This window comes from Protopterus annectens, chromosome 11.part0 (genome assembly GCF_019279795.1).
Source record: "Protopterus annectens isolate FY-2018-M chromosome 11.part0, PAN1.0, whole genome shotgun sequence".
Classification (NCBI taxonomy): Eukaryota; Metazoa; Chordata; order Ceratodontiformes; family Protopteridae; genus Protopterus; species Protopterus annectens.
This window is the reverse complement of record NC_056745.1, coordinates 341,015,396-341,034,306: the sequence shown is the minus strand read 5'-3', so window position 1 is coordinate 341,034,306 and position 18,911 is coordinate 341,015,396. Positions and strand designations below refer to the sequence as shown.

At 39.4% G+C, this 18,911-nt stretch overlaps 1 protein-coding gene across 1 annotated transcript in view; it reads left to right on the top strand.

Moving 5' to 3' along the window:
* STAB2 (stabilin 2) overlaps positions 1 to 18,911 on the top strand; it is a 922,612-nt gene that overhangs the window by 354,166 nt on the left and 549,535 nt on the right. Inside the window, exons 19-20 of the mRNA XM_044087850.1 lie at positions 10,159 to 10,221; positions 10,374 to 10,469. Of these exons, the coding sequence (XP_043943785.1) occupies positions 10,159 to 10,221; positions 10,374 to 10,469 (159 nt within the window). The remainder of the gene's footprint in view (positions 1 to 10,158; positions 10,222 to 10,373; positions 10,470 to 18,911) is intronic.

The following is an 18,911-nucleotide window of genomic DNA, read 5'->3' as shown; positions in this document are numbered from 1 at the left end:
CTTTTTCCTTTAGAACTGCTCTAAATCTCAAATTAAGCACTCTATTCTCATTCTAAAGCCCTGCACTTTCTCGTATAAGTAATCTCATAGGTAAACACAAACTAAGGCCCTACATCCTCTTATACTCCTTCAAAGCACTTGCTCCCTATTGGTTCTTTCTGATCAGTCAATAAGTAGTTCCCTGTATTATTCAGGCATGTCCAAAGGTCAGTTTTGAGTTTACTCTCCAGTCCAGCTGGTGAATCTGGGAATTTTAAGGCAATGTTACAACTGCCTTATGTATACAGACCACCATCTCCTCCTCCCAACAAGCCCAAATATATGTGAGAGATGCAGCTATATAGCCAAACTGGAGGCTAAGCTCTCTCAACCCAGTACTGGCACAGCCTGTCAGGAGGAGAAGGTAACCACACACACCACAAATCCAGTCTCACATAGACCTATCTCATCAGCAAACCAAACACATAAACACACAAAAACATACTCGGAGGCTCTAAATAAAAATCTGCCTAAGCAGTAGATACGCCCAAAGCAGACATCCAAGCAACACCTACCACAAAACAATATCCACGTAGCACATAGCTCACAAAGTCAGTGTGCCACACAGTCATAGCCCTTAAGGCTAAACAACACACCTAATACACTTGTAATAGGTGACTCTATTGTCAGACACACTGACGTCCCACTTACCAGGCTGAACAAGGAGAAGGTCACTGTAAGCTGCCTTTCGGGTGCCAGGATCTGCCACATAACACAAGCACTCGGGTCACTCCAAAGCAAGTACAAGTATGTCTCCATCATTGTCCATGCTGGTGTGAAAGACCTGAGACGTACATCCCTGGACTACATGAAAAAAGACGTACAGGAGCTCTTTGATCATGAAGCTCAGGCCGGTATGACCCTGACCTTGAGTAGCATCTTACCCTCACCAAGAATGATGCCACAGTATAAAGACAAAATGATCAATTTTAACAATTGGCTAAAGTATTGGTGTCATTCAAAGGGGATCCAGTGTCTGTCAGCATGAGATGACATGCTCGACAAGTCAGGTTCCTTCGCTAGGGATGGCTTGCACCTGTCACCCCTGGGTTTTTGAATACTGGCTAAGGCTCTTGCCTCCACCATAGTGCCTTTTTTAAGCAAGGCTCAAATGACAAACCCACCCCCATAGACAACACAAAGAAAAAAAAACTAAGGGTAATGCTGCTCAACGACAGAAGTCTAAACCTCAAGATGCACGCACTCGAGACTCTCCTCAGTATGGAGAATATTGATATCTGTGCAGTAACAGAAACCTGGTTCAAGGCTCCCGAAAGCACACCAGCACTACCAGGCTATACTTCATACCATGCTTTCTGGCCCCAAAACTCAGACCGAACCACAAAAGGAGGGGGAGTATCCATATTTATCAAAGATATGCACGCCTCCAGGCTAGTGGCACTGCACGAAGCTTCAGAAATCATCATGTGCAACTAACATTGGGCAAAACTGCCTTTCAGTTTGTAGCCTGCTACAGACCACCCTCCCAAACACAGGAGCCTCACTCGGATTTCCTGAGAACACTGGAGAAAATGAAGGTCTCTCCAAACACTATTATATTGGGGGACTTCAACTACCCAAACATCGATTGGGAAAACTACTCAAGCCCAAACACCCTCGCCCAAAAGTTCCTAGAATTTATAAACTCAAATGTTATGGAACAACTGGTCACCACTCCCACAAGAGGGGAAAACATACTGGATCTGTTCATCACCAACATGGGGTCTCTATGTTCCACACCAGAGGTATACCCCTCATTGGTAAGATCAGACCATAAACAAATCTCACTGGACATCCATATTCTGTCCCCACCCCAGCCAAGGAAACCACGGTGAAGAACTTCTCAAAAGCAAACTTCACACTTCTCAAAACTTAGGTGGAATCCTTCAAAGCCCCTGGGCCAGTGGACAATATGGCAAAAAATGCAGAATCCTTTACAAAAGCATTCTATGGACACCTACAGGAATGCATGGAGCATGCTATCCCAAATAAAACCAAGACTCACTCCTCCAAAGGCAGGATAACTGTCTGTTGGACCCCAGCCATACATAAGCTATAAAACAGGAGGAGAAAGGTACTACATGACAGAGCAAAATCCCAAAAAGGGAAGGCATCACTGATCAGTACTAGTGAGAAACTACGATCCCTCATAAAATCTTCTAAGGCCAGCTTTGAAAGAAAAATTGCACAAGACACTAAAGATAATCACAAGGCCTTCTTTAGTTATGTCAGAAACCTGGGAGGCAACTCCCAGATATGCTCTGAGTTAGTGCAAAATGACAAAAAATTCACTGAACCCACAGACATTGTCAACATCCTGGCAGAAAGGTTCAGTGCAAACTTCTCCCCCCTTCCCCCCAAAAGAGCAAATGTCTATCCCAACAGAGTGTAGCCTTCCTGAGATCACAGATGCACAGGTGAGAGCTGCCCTCTCCAAAGCTAAAAACACAGCATCAATGGGACCAGACGGTGCCCCGGGCTGCGTCTTACATGAGCTCCAAGAAGAACTAAACCCTCATATAAAGTCACTGTTCAATCTCAGCCTTACTACAGGATATGTTCCCAAGGAATGGCGTACAGCAACAATGGTCCCACTCCACAAAGGTGGTGCCACAACAGACCCTGGAAACTATCACCCTATAAGCCTGACCAGCCTGGTCTGCAAAGCTATGGAAAGTATCATCATGGAAATCATAAACAAAGACATTGGGAACCTCCAGACACTGGATCCTACCCAATTCGGCTTCGTTAAGGGCAGATCTTGCCTCTTGAACCTGGTCGACTTCTTTGAAACAGTTACCAAAGCCATAGATGAAGGGAAGGTAGTCCACACAGCCTACCTGGACCTCGCAAAGGCCTTTGACACAATGCCCCACTTGGGCATCATAAATAAGCTCACCAGCTTAAATATCAACCCCTGTGTCACAAGATGGGTTGCAAACTGGCTCAGGGATAGAACCCACATGGTCAGAATAGTGGGTGCCATGTCAGACTCTAAACCAGTTACAAGTGGTGTCCCACAAGACTCAGTCTTGTGACCTCTCTTGTTCGGTATATATTTCTCCGAGGTACAGGCTAACATGGGTGGACTATGGCTGATCAAGTTCACAGATGACTGCAAACTGGGTGCTATAATCGACTCTCCGACTGACACAAGCATCCTCCAAAAGGGTCTCACAGAGATGGATAACTGGTGCCAGAGCCATGGCCTAAAGCTAAATGCCAAAAAGTGCATAGTCATCCCCTTTGGAAAAAAAAAAGTGCCCACAAATTACCACATAGGTGGTAATCTATTAAGTACAGAAGAAATAATTAGGGACTTGGGGATTCAAGTAGATTGCAATCTCTCCTTTGACAATCATGTTGCCAAAGTGGTTAGAAAGACCTTCTATATAGCCCACCTTATCATGAAAGGGTTCACATCTAGATCAAGAGAGGTCATTGTGCCCCTCTACTCATCACTTATCAGGCCCATAATTGAGTACAATGCCCCGTTTGGGATGTACCTTACCCAACAACTTCAGCAACTGGAAAGACCCCAAAAGTATCTCACCAAGAGGATCAAGGGGCTCAAACAGATGCCCTATGCAGTTTGGCTAAAGAAACTCCAGCTCTACTCAGTTTCGTACCGCCTACTCAGAGGCGATCTGTGTCTGACGTATAAAGCCATGTCCAACCCAGAATTAATGGACATGCTTCACCTCAGGAAATCTAAATCTCTTAGAGCTACATGCTCCAGGGACCTGAACCTCAGCACAGAAATAAATAGGACATGCTGGAGGGACAGATTCATATCCCAGAGGCTCCCCTCACTCTGGAACAAAATCCCAATCCATGTCAGGCAGAGCCCCTCACTGACCCTCTTCAAGAGAAATATTGACGAATGGATGGGAGATCGTACGTTTACCCCTGGGATCTCTTCTGTGCCGCTGCTTGACAGAGGTACAGTAAACAAACCTTAAAAGGGCTACCTTCTGTGACCTACTATACAGAAGCACAGTCAACTAATCTAAAAGGGTGGCGAAAGCCAAACATACTCTGGCCAGGCTTATAAATGCCCTAGGGCAGATAGCCTAGTATCAACCTATGAACCTATGATTAAATAATCAAATTTACAAAAGAAACATATTCGACATAGCTTCATCCTGTCATTTCCCAACTAAAATGTAATTCTTATAAGTGACATCTCTGCTGGCAAAGTTTAATAATTACAGTTCCATAATTAACTGTATATCTAAATGAAAAATATGCAGTAGTAGTCTTTTTTTAAAATGCAGTTAGCTACAACATTCAACTTTTATCTGTTGAAAGTTCATCCTGAGATCCAAGTCATGTGTAATTTTCTTCAGGTGACATTTGTACTTATATTCACCTATGACCTTAAACTTTTTTCATTAATTCAGCTTATTCGGTTTCTCTTCCAGATATGACGGAACTGCAACTAGGCAGTTCCTCCACACCATTAATAATCTTTGCCAGCCAAGCCAAAGTTTATGTCAGTTATCTGTTGTTTACATTGTAGTTTCATCATTAAAGAAGGTTGATCTTTTTGAGCAATCTAATATTCAGCTAGCCTTTTCTTCATTTTGATCTATGATTTTTTGCGTGTTTTTTGTTTTGTTTTGTTTTTTTGCTTGTTTGTTTTATCAATTCATTTGAATAGCTTCTTAAAGCTCCTTCTGTTGTTCCAGCCTTTTGTTAAGTTAATATGCTCCTTCAATGTTTTGTTTGTTTTAATCAGCTCTGAGCACATTTGATTTCTCTTCCTCTAGATTACTGGAAGCCATGTCCTACACTAAAGCTGGAGCTTGAACTGCTGTTTGCTGAACAACTGTAGAATTCTTCCCAGTCAGTTTTCTCTTCATCTTTTCCAGCTGATTTTATTTAGGGTCTCCAAGTTTATTCATTGCTAGCAAACAGGCAGTGCACTTACTGGCCAATAATTGAATTTAATAAAACTTACAGAGTTTCTAGCCCTTATCTCTCAGTTTCTTTTTTCACACTGGGATAGCTGAAATCAAGTTGTTGATCAGTGTGCCACTATTATGGAAGTCCAAGTTTGAAGTTTGCTTTGTCACAATACTAAACATTTTAACGCATGAATGGTGTGTGTGTGTGTGTGTGTGTGTGTGTGTGTGTGTGTGTGTGTGTGTGTGTGTGTGTGTGTGTGTGTGTGTGTGTGTGTGTGCATGTGTGTGTGTGTGTGCGTGTGTGTGTGTGCTAATACACGTTATATGCATATGTAGTTAGTTGCATGCATGTGCATGGAGTATCTGAGCTGTGTATTTGGTAAGTGTTCACAAGCTGAATCTGTATAAACTATAGATGAGAGAAATATTCATCTCAATGAAAATAGAACCGTAATATCCATTTGCACAGAAATGCACTATATTTGTTCACTTGCAATGTCTAATGTAGATGTGTCCAACCTGCGGCCCGCGGGCCACATGCAGCCGTCAGAGCTCTTCCATGCGGCCCTCAACCTCTAACTGCAACATCGATGTACGCATGCCCCAAAACAATTTTTTTGTTTTGTGTTTTTCGCTCCCGTGAGCTGTAACGCTAATGTCGGTGTGCGCATGCACCAAAGCACCCTTCTAGTTTTGTTTTTGAGCCAGAAAAGGGTTAATGTGTTTACGCCATTATTTTGCACCGAACAATCAGTGTGTGTGTGTGTGTGTGTGTGTGTGTGTGTTCTCGCTGAAGAGGGACTCTTGTATGGATTTGCCACTGTTGCCTTTGAAAGGGACAGCAATTACCTGTGTTAATAGTTAAGTACGGAGTGAGTGAGTGCATGCATGAAAGCAGAATTGTGTGCGTGAAAGTAGAAGAGTGTGTGTGTGTGTGTGTGTATGTGTGCATATGTGTGCATGACAGAGATAGACGTATGCACAAAGAGGCTAACAATGATCAGTCTACCTACTGAACACAAACAAGTTAGCTCACAAATATGTCATACATTAAGAGTACACTTTCATTAAATTGCGGCTTTCCTGACAGGAAGAGTGTTGTATTGAACATGAACTCATACCTCTTAACTGTATGGATTTTCAAAGAATGTCTGGATTTTTGCCTCATCTTCCAATTTGTGTCTTTTGCTTAGAAAATAAAAGTAGTCATCCAAGGTAATGCAGTTCCAGGGAGTAAGAATGAGACAGCAGCCTAGGGTTAATGGGTCAGTAGTGGACTGACTATGTGGGACTGTCGCATATAAAGTTGTATTGTTTTTTCAGACAAACAAAAAAGCACCTAGTACTGTTTTTTCATTGGTGAGTTCTAAGCAGTGGTAGATTGGACAACAGTAAGCATAGCTTTGGCGGATCATCAATACTGGCAAATCAAGTGGACATAATGTCATTTTTTAAATGTTGGGGATTTTAGTGTGTATGTGTGTGCTTATGTGTTGGGAGTGCTGCAACAGTAGATGATTATTAAAGACAGAGACATACGGACTGTGGAGAATATGTTTCTTTGTTTCAAAACCTAATACTTGGGTACACATACCAGAAGTAGATTTTTTAAGACACAGCTTCTTGCCATTTACAGTGAATGGATATTTACATTTAATGGACAATGTATTAGCGTGGGCCTGTGGGGTTCTGAAGGATGCCAAGTCTACCACTGCCAGTGTCTTGTAAAGTGACCTGGAAATGGATATTGGGATGTTACTGAAAATATAGTAAGTGGGCTTAGAAATATAGTTTAATTAAACAAAGTGTACTTTCAATTTACAGGCCATAATTTAATTTATTTCAGGCAGTCCAGTTACTGGTAGATTGTATACCATTAGACTTAATTAGGGAGAGCTGTCATTCTGGGGAAACAAGCAGCCCTAGTTTCAGTGAAAGCTCTGTGGTTGTTTGCAGGTAGGACGTTGCAGGATGTTGATGCAATGTGTTTTATTATTTTTAATGCATTTGTCATTTCAAAGCATGGTTTTCTTTGATGCAAAAGAAGGCAGGACTGAATGAGCCGTATAATGTTTAACTGATAATAATGGGATAGAAAGATTATAAGTGATGTATAATGTTTGCAGCTACAGTTGTTTCAATGGTGTCTGTGATGCATAATTATTTTTGGGCCTGTGTCCCACTTTTATTTTTCGCTTTGTCCAGATTTCTTGCTCTAAGGTTGAGAGGTATAGTTCCATACTAAATCAGAAGTTGTATTTACCTTGGAAGACTTTTCGGCATAATTATGAAAAACAGAGCCTTTTTAATATCTATGCTTATTTCCAATATAAACTGCCATGTAACCTTGCAAATAACTTTCTTATTAAGCTACTTTACTTCTTTTAGAATTAACAGGTATGATTCATCTGTTCGGACATAAGCATAAAGTGCAAATGTGACTTTGATTTCTTGCAGCAGTCTGTGGTTTACATAATCACAATAACTTTTCTGTGTTTCTGGGTGTGTAACCAATTTAACAGTTTTAAAGATGTTTTCCAAAAATAAATAAATATATAATAAATAAATAATCCTCTCTACACTTTGAGCTATTGACAAAGTCTGGGAATTTGTTTTTTTTCAAAAGCGAAGGTCAGCATTACAGCTCAGTAAACTGTCAGTCTGTGAGTAACTTCTGCACAAATTAAAATGTCTGAATGTCAAATGGCTTTAGATTGGAGGGAAGTTTATTTTTATTTATTTTATTTTATTTTACATTTGTTTACTGGGAAAGTCGACTGGACACAGGCCCATTTTCAGTGGAGGCCCGGGGAGAAAAGCTCCAAAAATAACACAAAACAATATAATACAATACATGAGAAAGAGAGACAGTAAATTATGGATGTAGTACTCATACAATATGGCAGAGATTACATCTCGTAACAGTGAGAATCACTGAGGTACAGAATAAACTTAAAAACATTTTTTTTAACAGTTATAATTATAGCAAGGCAAATATCAATGAGTAAAGTTTTTAGGAGAAAGCTGTTTGTACATAGCTGAAGCTCTGAAACAATCTTTTGGTATGGATTAACCTGGGGATTGACACAAGTTATATGTTTACATCAGTATGTAGCATTATAGTTTGTGGTTTTCTTATTGATTTACTTTTTGCCAAGTAGTTGTTTGTTGATTTATTGATGGTCCTTTTTTTTTTTTTTTTTTTTTTTACTCAACAGATTTTTATTTTTTTTTATGTTTATGAGTAAATTGTGATACAGTCACTATTAATTACAGATCAAGTTAACAGAAGTAGTTAATAATCATAACAATATGATGGTCCTTTTAGTGGTGGGAAATTACATGGATGAATCCATCTCTATTATGATTTTTTTTTCAGATATTTTGACTTCCAGACAATTTCATTCAGTGAGTGAGTGTCATGTGATTACTGAGGTTGCCTATTTAACAAGTACAGGCTTTTTTTTTTGTGTGTGTGTGTGTGTGTGTGTGTGTGTGTGTGTGTGTGTGTGTGTGTGTGTGCGTGTGTAAGAGAGAGAGATTTAATATGTATACTGAATATAATTTTGCAAATAGAATTCTTAGTTAAACATGCCCCTCTTCTTGGGCAACTAGACTCGAGTAACCAATATTAGATCTTAGCCATCCAGCTGGGAAAGGTTAGTATGTGGATTTTCCATCTGGTTTGATGAAGGCTATGCTACTTACCCAAGGACTACATTTATGGCTATCCATCCAGCCACTGTGTTGCTGAACTACATTGTTTGATAATGAGAGGAGCCTTTTACAGAAGTTGAAGGTTTTTGTGTCAAGAACCTGTCCATAAAAAGTGGCTTGTTTATGTTGCAATGAAGGCTGTGGTCTTTGTACTGAGCATTTTAAGTATAACCAGTATTTCTGAGGTAGAGGAAGTCTCTTAAGGCAGGATCTTTCTTAGCCTGGAAAGCAAGCCAATGATGAAATTTATAGGGGCCAGTGAGAGACAGAGGAAAGTAAGAAGCTTTTTAGTCTGTTTGGATAACTAAGTGAACTTAGTCCTTTGACCTTTTTTGTCAGAAATGGTTGTAGTCTTTCTTTTGGCAGGGTGTTTTGCTGAGGCACATGACAAAAGGGGCATTGCACTCAATAATGGCTCTTGTAAAGGAAGAATACAGGGATGTTATGACCTCCTTGTCCCTGGAGGAGATACCCTTACTAATGAAGTGGGCCATGTAAAAAGCTTTCCTTACAACAGAGACAACGTGGTGGTCAAAAGTCAGGTTTCTATCAACCCGGGTGCCCAAGTACCATACGACTTATTGCATGCTTACAACATTGTTATTAATGTGATAATTTGTGGGGACATCAGCTCCTCAAAGGGGATGATGATGCATTTTTTGGCATTTAGCTTGAGGCCATATTTCTGGCACCAGTTATTTGTTTGGGTGAGACCCTCTTGTAGCTTATTCAGAATTGTTTTATTAAGTCAGTAATGTGAATTCTTTACTTTATTGCAAATTTGTTGGGTTATTTTTGTGGATTATAATATTGTAGGACTGCTGATGTTGACATGTTACGTAGTTGGACTGCTGGAATGGTTTTCCCAGTGAGAAATGCTAGTGCTTTAGTGAATATCTGTTTATTTGTAATATATATATATATATATATATATATATATATATATATATATATATATATATATATATAAACTAAGATGTTAGAGTTAACTGTTAGATTAGAGAATTAGAATGAGAATTAGAATTTTAAGGCAAATATTAGGCATTTATTACATATATTCATTGTTCAAATGCACCTACAGTACAACCAGGAGGTCAACTGTGGTCTTCCAGAGCAACAAAAGAGTTAACTATATGATATATTTTATGCAGCCCCAAGACCATTTCTGTTCACTCAATGCGGCCCCAGCAATCCAAAAGGTTGGACACCCCTGGCCTAATGCATGCAAAAGTAATTAACCTGCCTTCATTATTGCAGATTCTGTTACCATAGTAAGGCACTTACTAGATGGGGTTGGATGTATTCATATGTTAGCCCAATGCTTCAGAAATCTGAGAAGCCATATTTTTACATTTTAATGCACATCCACACATGCCTTTTGTGCTTGTTTAACTGCTATATAAAGATACATGTGATGAAATACGAAAAAGGTTTGGCAAGTAAAAAATGATTCTGCCCCTAGATAATGGGTGTTGTATTTTCTGCATTACAGGGTCAGTGTAAGAAGTGTAAGGAAACTACCACTGGTTTCTGCCCTCCTGGTTCTCAGCCTGCCGTAAGTGTCTTCATCTTGATTCAGAATTTATCAAATGCTGAAGTTATTACTTTTTAAACATCATATTTCTAAAATTTTGCTTGTGACTGAGAAGGAAAATAAATGAATACATTTCTAAACATTTATTTGTGTCTGGTCTGCATCTATTTCAGAATTCACTTAAGCATAGCTGTGTTTATAAGGAATCTGTAATGGGCATGCTGGTTCCATTTATCGGGTGCTTGATGCAATGCATACAAACAACACAGGTTAGTTAATGCTTTATAGAGTAATTTTCAAGTAATCATGACAGGCAAAAGGTCAGACAGTACAGTACGTAGGGCACAGTTACTTTCATAGCAGCTATTACAATTTTATATGTTGCAGTTATCACGTTTCTCTTCTCTGCAGTATTATCAAAGAGTACTTCAATTGTGAATTTGCATGCTGTTTTTACTGTACACAAACAAATCATTATTTATATAGCAGTTAAAATTTAGAGAAGCCAGCTTTGCTAAACTACACTGCAGACAATACCCATAGCCTTATGTTGATAAAACCAAAGTCCTGTTGAAGAAACAATATGTTTCTGTCTAAAGTAGACATGCAAATAAAAGAAAAAAAAAAAAAAAAACGTTTTAATACTTGAATGAATTGAAACTGATGGTTAGAAATGCATGTATGGCTTTCAGGAAATATAAGAAAACACATGAGCAGAGGACTAGGCCATTGATAGGCCTCTAATTGCTTTAAAATAAGAATGTTTCTGTTAGCCAGTGTGCTCTTTTAAGCTTTTCAGCCATGTTCTGTGTTGCTACAGATTGCTGTTTTTGCAGCTTTGCCTTCAGTTACTACAAACTGCTGCACATTAAAGCTTTAAACTACTGTTTTTGACATAATCTACTGGATTTTAACATTACTAAGCCCCATAAGATTTGGTATAAATGGCCTTTGCAGTTTTGCTGAGTGCACTGTGTTAGTTGTATACTTTTTTTGCTTTTAAGTAAGGTTGGGGTTAGGGGCATGGGCAGTGTTAGGGTTAGCATGCATTTAATTAGTATGGTTAGCATGCGGTGGTGGTGCTGCGATAGCGTTGTCGCCTCACAGTAAGACGTTGTCCTGTTCGATTCTCAGTTATAGCGTCTTCTGTGTGGAGACATGCGTGAATGGGTGTACCTTCGTTGAAGGTTGTGCATCAGGGCCAGCAACGCGGCACGTAAAAATCTACTGCCAATCATTAGCGGACCAGAGTTCCGCTGTGGCGACCCCTAACCGGGAAATGCCGAAAGACACAAACAAAGCACACATTAGTAAGGATGGGCAGGTGCTACCTTGCTTGTTAGGAGCTGGTTTGGGATTAATGCTACTGCTTTGTTCCTGTTGAGAGGAAGAGTAAAGGGACATTGGTTTCTGCTGGTCTTTGATAGGGCAGTGTGTATGGGATTTCACTGAGCGGTCACCTTGCAGTTTGGCTTTCTGTTTCATCCACGTAAAAGGAGACAATATCAAGTACATTGAACCATAAACATCCCAGGTAATACTATTTCTGTCTTGGGAATAGTGCTACACTTTAACGATTTTACTTCTGCTGAGAGAAGGAGCAAAGTGCACCTTAAATCATTTCAAAGGACTGTCGTTTACGCCACTGCATTTAAACTGAATTCTGCATTCAAAGTGCTTACTGTTTGACTTACTGTGTAAGTTAATTATTTCCAGCATTTTCAGCTTGGATTACTGTTAAAGTTTATTATTTGCTGCACTTCCAGGCCCTTTCAGTGATTTAAAGTTAGAAGGATCAGATCTGCTCCCTAGTGGCAGTGGGGAGTGGCCTGGTCTCATTCTGTACTGAAAATCACTGAATAAATAAATGTTAGAATGTGTTTATTGTGAAAGGCCAGAGGGTTATTTTGCTTGTTTACTAGTTTACAGACCCTGTATAAAAGCATTGTGTCAGTGAGAGGCCTGTCATCATACACTGGTGGTAAGTAGTACCCTGTATTATGGAGGCACTTAAAACTGAAATTTTCTTATAAAACTACCTCTGAAATTTCCTTGGTACTTAGTGACATAAAGACCAACTAGTTTGCACATTCAGGAGCACCCCCATGACTTAATCAAGCTAGCCACCTGTAAATCCCTCTTAAACCCTTCCATTGTAGATCAGGTAATATGGATCTATAATCATGGATATGCACTTTCATATTACCTCTACAGCCAGTTTGTAGATATGGATGTCCTGAGGGAATATAGCAATTGTCTCATGTTTACTGACAACCACTTAATTCTTAAACAAACTGTTGCGGGTATATAAGGGATGTAGTTATACAATGTCACTAGAGGTAAGGCTCTCATATAAAAGCACTTAAAAACATGTCATCAGAAACATGCATGCTATACCCACCACACATAGTATGGACCAGACACATAGACCCACATATTTGGAGGCTGTTATATGTATTCTTCCTAAACCACTAAGGCCTCTCAGACATTGCACTTACAATAAGTATCCACAGCAACCTCCAAAACAGAATTTCTGATGAAGTTCTGGTTATTGAAGGAACAAAAGTGCTTAAAACATTATCTTTGTGTGCCTTAAGTTTCCATTTTTTTTAAAACCTCCAAAACATGCTACCAAAACAACACCTACCACAACACATACAGCCACATTTCATGGCACCTCAGTTTTCTAAGCCCATAGGGCAAATCATCACATTACCTAATATTTTGGTCATAGGAGACTCCATTGTGAGACACACATATGTTGCATTCACCAGGCTGCTTAAGGAGAGAGTCACACTCTCCCTATCAGGGGTGAGGATCCACTGGATCATGCACAAACTCAGGTTATTGAACCACAAATAACACTGTGACTCAGTTATAGTCCTTGTGGGTGTAAATGATCTGAGACATGCCTCCCAGGACTATATGAAAAGAGACTTGATGCAGATTTTGAAGTATGTGTTGCAGGCTGGTATGAGCTTAGCAATAAGCAGCATTCTACCTTCTCCAAGGATGATGCCACAATATGAACAGAAGATACTTGAATTTAATAATTAGTTAAGTTTTTTGTTTTCATCCAAAGGGAATACAATATTTGTCAGCCTAGGAGAATATGGTTTACAGACCACACTGATTTGCCAGGGAGGGTCTGCACCTGTCCCTTTTTGAATATTGATTAAAACCTTGTCCACCTGCAGAGTAACTTTTTTAGGCATTGTCAGCCTGATAAATCTTCCAGCATAGGAAAAGCAACCCAAAAAACATCTAGTGGTGTGACTGCTTAAACAAGAAACTCCACTCCCTGCAAGTTCCCCTTTATCCAGAGAATGTAGACATTTGTGCCATTAGTGAAACATGGTGAAAGCCACAGAGAGCACCCTGGTAATGCAGGGCTATAATGCTGTTCACAAATTTTGACCAGTTACTGCACAGAAAGGGAAAATATAGCGCTGTCTCAAGTCTGGTCAAATAGTAAGATGTGCTCGTACTTCTCCATGTGCAAATTGCCATGTGAAACTCTCATACCATATCCTTGTAAGATGTAAGTCTCACTCTGTGACCTAGGAAACCAATAACACATACTGAAACATACTTGAGACACTCCCCGTTCAACACAATACCATATTGTGACTTTAACTACCCCCATGACCCCAAACATGCAGGCCTAGAGATTCCTGGACTTTGTAAACATAACCAGCCTGAATCAGCTAGTCCATACACCCACTAGGAGTGCTAGCATCCCTGATATGGTCCATACAAACATGGGAAAATGTTGCACCGCCCCCATTGTAATATCCTTACTGGTAAAGTCAGACCATAAAGTTATTTCCTTTGAAATAAAAATAAAACCTGGAACTGAAGTTAACCCTGAAACGTTTAGGAATTATTATAATAAGGAAATCTTTCTTCTGTTAAATGACAGCCACCCCCCCCCCCCCGAGAACACCGCTGCTTATGTGGGATTTTCATAAAAACCCTGTACAATCATGCTAATGGCTTATGGCCACCCTGGTGGAATCCCAACATTAATAGGTTGTATAACAAAAGGAAGAAAATCTTGACAAAATTTGGAAGTCCAATACCTAGCAAGGAAAAAAACTCACTCATCAATCTAAATAAGCAACTCAGAAGGCTAATCAGTCAAATTTGAAGTATAAATACCCTTGGAGGCCAAGGAGAATCACAGCACATCATTATATAGCAACTAATGAAATATCTCCTAGAAAATAGTCTAATAGCAACACAACAACATGGCTTTAGACCCTTCCATAGCACCTCCACCGCTCAGAATTCACCAACATTGTCAATACTCACAGAAACAACAGACTCCTTGTATCGGCCACCTTCCTTGACTTGTCCAAAGCATCCGATATGGTTAACTACAATAAACTCCTTCTTTCACTAGCAACTCTAAACCTTACCACCCCTGCCATCTCCTGGTTCAAAAACTACCTAGCGGGAAGGAAACAAGCTGTTATGTGGCAAAACCAACTCTCCCCTTCTCTACTGGTCTCCATAGGAGTACCCCAGGGCTCCATCCTGGGGCCACTTCTTTTTACTCTCTTCATCAATCAGCTCCCAAACAGTATTCCTAAAGCCTCAATAGTGCAATATGCAGATGATACCACCATAATATGTACAGCCAAATCAATGGACATCCTTCACTCCCTAACACAAGAATGCTTTTCCCTAGCAGAAACTTGGATTACAAACCAAAGGCTCATTCTGAACCCAAGTAAAATAAGGCTGGTACTCTTTAGCTCCCACAGAGCCACACCTCTCACTGATTCTTTCTTCATCTCCTCCTTTAACAAGACTGCAATAACCCCCACATATCATACCAAACTCTTAAGGGTTGAAATAGATAATCACCTTAGATTTGACCTACATATTTCTATAACCATAAAAAAAATTACATAAAAAGATCTTGGCCTACTGTATCGCAATAAAAAATTCCTCACTGACCAATCCAAAACTACAGTAGCAAGGACTCATGTACTATCCACCCTACTTTATGCCTCCCCGTGCTTACAAATCTACGCAAATCCGACCTAAACAAACTTGATAGTTGCTATAATAAGATAGCCAAATTTGCTACAACCTCCCACATCAGAACACATCACTTTAAATGCCTAAAAAAACTCAACTGGCTAGAACTACCACTGCTACTTCAACTCAATCAACTGTCACTAGCCCACAAAATAATACATAACTCTGAAAACACCCCAATCCTACAAAATCTTTTGCAACCCTATACAACCGCCAGGCCCTTCAGGTCTGGCACACAAAACCTCATCAAAGTAACCAAATATAACAATGAAGCTGGTAAGTCTGTCTACAGCCACTGTATAGCAAAAACCTGGAACTCCCTTCCTGCCCACATAACTGACAACAAATCCCCATCACAGTTCAAGAAACTTGTTAAAACTCACTTTTTGAATAATCGACTGTGCTCCTGTATCCCCCCTGACTAATGTCTCATTAGAACACCTCACCTAACTTAAGTAACTGCTAAGCCAACCAATCATAATACTGTACCTACTTAGGACTGTTAATCTACTGTTCATCCCATCTCTCCAGGAGTTAGGGAACCTACCCCAGCAATGTTGAGCTCTCCATAAGCAACTAAAACCAGGAAAAGACATATTGTAAATCAGTTTGTTATCCTTCTTAACTAAAACTAGGTAAAGACATATAGTGAATCAATTTATAGCGAGCATGATCTGCTCTCTCTGAGCCTTATTCTACATCTCTCTGCTTTTACTCTGATAGTAAATCTATCACAGGAATCCTAAACTTAGGAATATCTTCTAAAATTTAATATTATATTGTAGAGAATAAATATATCCTATCTGTTAGTTAATATGTATGTCAAAGTCTCTTCTATGGAAATTGTATGTCAAACATCTGTCCTTAAAACTATGTTTTGTAAAAAATTGTTCTCTTGGAGCTTTTCTCCCTGGGCCTCCACTGAAAATGGACTTGTAATCCAGTTGGACTCTCCCGGTCAACAAATGTAAAATAAATAAATAAAATAAATAAACTACCCCCTGCTACAGGAACTCATACAACCACACATCCTAACTAGAACTCTTAGATCCAGCAACCAAAACCTCATAAAAGTCATTAAGCATAGAAATGATGCTGGCAAATCCCTTTTTGCCAGCACCATTGCCAAAAAATGGAACATCCTACAAAGCCATACAACCTCCACCACTTCCACTACTCTGTTTAAAAAACTCCTGAAAAAACATTTTCAGAATAATTGGCTATGCTCATGCCATTCAACAGACTAACCCTTAAAAGGGTAACTCCTCTGTACCCCAACTACTCTCAGACAGTCTGTTTCATGAATATGAAATACTGCCTCTTTTTAGGTCTTTTGAGTAGATGTTTTTTGATACTCTATACCTCAGTGTTTGACTTTTGTATGAACTGTTAATTTAATGTATTCAATACTGTATGTATCATCTCCTTGTGTCTATGCAATGAAAGCTCTCATAACATGAAACAAATGTTCCATGTAATTTCCTGTTATTCTATGTATGTGTTGTTTGGAGCTTATCTCCCCGGGCCTCCACTGAAAATGGACCTGTGTCCAGTTGGACTTTCCCGGTTAACAAATGTAAAATAAAAATGAATAAATAAAATATAGCTATGTCCATATCCTCAAAGGCAATACAGAAGAATCTACCTAAATGTACATGGAGCAATGTATACTGAGTCAGTGTTGACATCTAGGAACAAAATACAAGCTATAAACCAATTTGGTTTTCCTGTCCTAACTTACATTTTGGAGTGATTGACTGGCCTCAAAATGTGTTGGATAGCTTAGATAAGAAAACAAGAAGGCTAGTAACTTCCTATGATCCTATGATCCTAAGGATGCTTCATGCTCACCAAATGATTTATAAAAATGAGTGCATGCCAAGATTATATGTTCCCATTCTGAAGGAGGGATTGGTCTCCTTGAAATTGATTACATGTATAGATCTACAATTGTGGTACTCCACACATATCTGCTGACCTCACAAGACCTAAATGTAGTGAACGTTTTGAAACATGAGGAGAAAAAATCAAAGATGGCTTCTCTGCTTAATCTAGCAGAAGCATATCTGCTTCAAGCAGGAATTAAAATAAAACCAGAAGTAGATAAAAATCAGGCAGCAGCTGAATGTGCCAAAAAACAAAAGAAAGAATATAAGGTGAAGGACCACATGAGAAGGCAAGAAATATGGAAAATGCATAAATATAGTTGCAAGTATGTCCAAAAATAAAACACCTAGGGGTAAGGTATCACCAAACAAAGTACTGTATCAAGGCAAAAAGGAGAAAGGTGAATACTCCACGACAATCGAAGCAAACCAGATAAACAACTGCTTCAGATATCCATAAATCCACAGCTTATTGTAAAATAAATGGCCTCTTTATTGTAAAAGTCTGCAAGTATAGGAAACTTCTGGAAGAACCACGTGTTGATCAGGAACGAATGCAGGAATGGTTAAGGAGAGGCAAATTCAAACCAAGAGATGAAAGTTTAATATTGGTGGCCCAAGATAGTTGACTATGTACACGTTGGTTTACAAAGTCCATTGAACATCTGAGAGAAACAGACAAATGTAGGTTTTATAAAACTGAACTGGAAACAGTTACACACTTCGTTGCTGGTTGTGACATACTAATGGCTGAAGGACTGTACACTGAAAGGCATAATAATGTGGCAAGATTGTTGCACTGGGGATTGTGCAAACATTATGGTATTGAAGTGGCTGAAAAACACTGGAAACATAAGCCACAAAGCATTGTAGAAAATGATGACATTTACATCACATGGGATCACCCATTGCCAACAGTTTAATAGATAGATGCTAGAAAACCAGCTATAATGCCCCAAGAAAAGAAGACAACAGTAGTATTGATCACTGAGATCACTACACCCAGTGACTACAGTGTCCTGCATACAGAGAGACACAAAGTCGTAAAATACCATTATCTGCAGGCAGAAACGAGAGCCATGTGGAGGAAAGATACCCAGACAGTTCCAATAGTAGTGGGAGGAATGGGTCTTATAAAAAAGAATATGCAATCATATTTAGATATGTTACCAATACATGTACCCCCATACAAACTGCAGCAGGTTTCATTATAGGGCACATGCGGGTGCTGCGAAGAGCACTTTTGGCTGACATCAAAGACTGAAACAAAAGTAGCATTGAACACTGAAACTGACACACCCTGTGACTACAGTGTCTTGCATACAGAGATACACAAAGTCATAAAATATCAGGATTTGCCAGCAGAAATGAGAGCAATGTTGAAGAAAGATACCCAGACAGTTGCAATAGTAGTAGGAACAATGGGTCTTATAAAAAAATAATGTACAATCGTATTTAGATATGTCACCAATCCATGTAACCCCATACAAATTGCAGAAGGAGTCATTACTGGGCACTTTGCGGGTGCTGCAAAGAGCACTTCTGGCTGACATCAAAGATTGAAACAATACTAATTTCATGAAATTTAATCATACTTTGACTTAGGAATGGGGGCCATTCCTGTCATGGTATTAGAAACCCAAAAGACTTGGGGAAATTAAAAAAGCCAGAAGATATAGAATATCTACTGGCTAACAAATTTAGCACCAGTCTTACCAACCAACCCCAGACACTCCTCCTTCTTCAGCTATCACTGGGCAGCAGTTCCTCAATGTA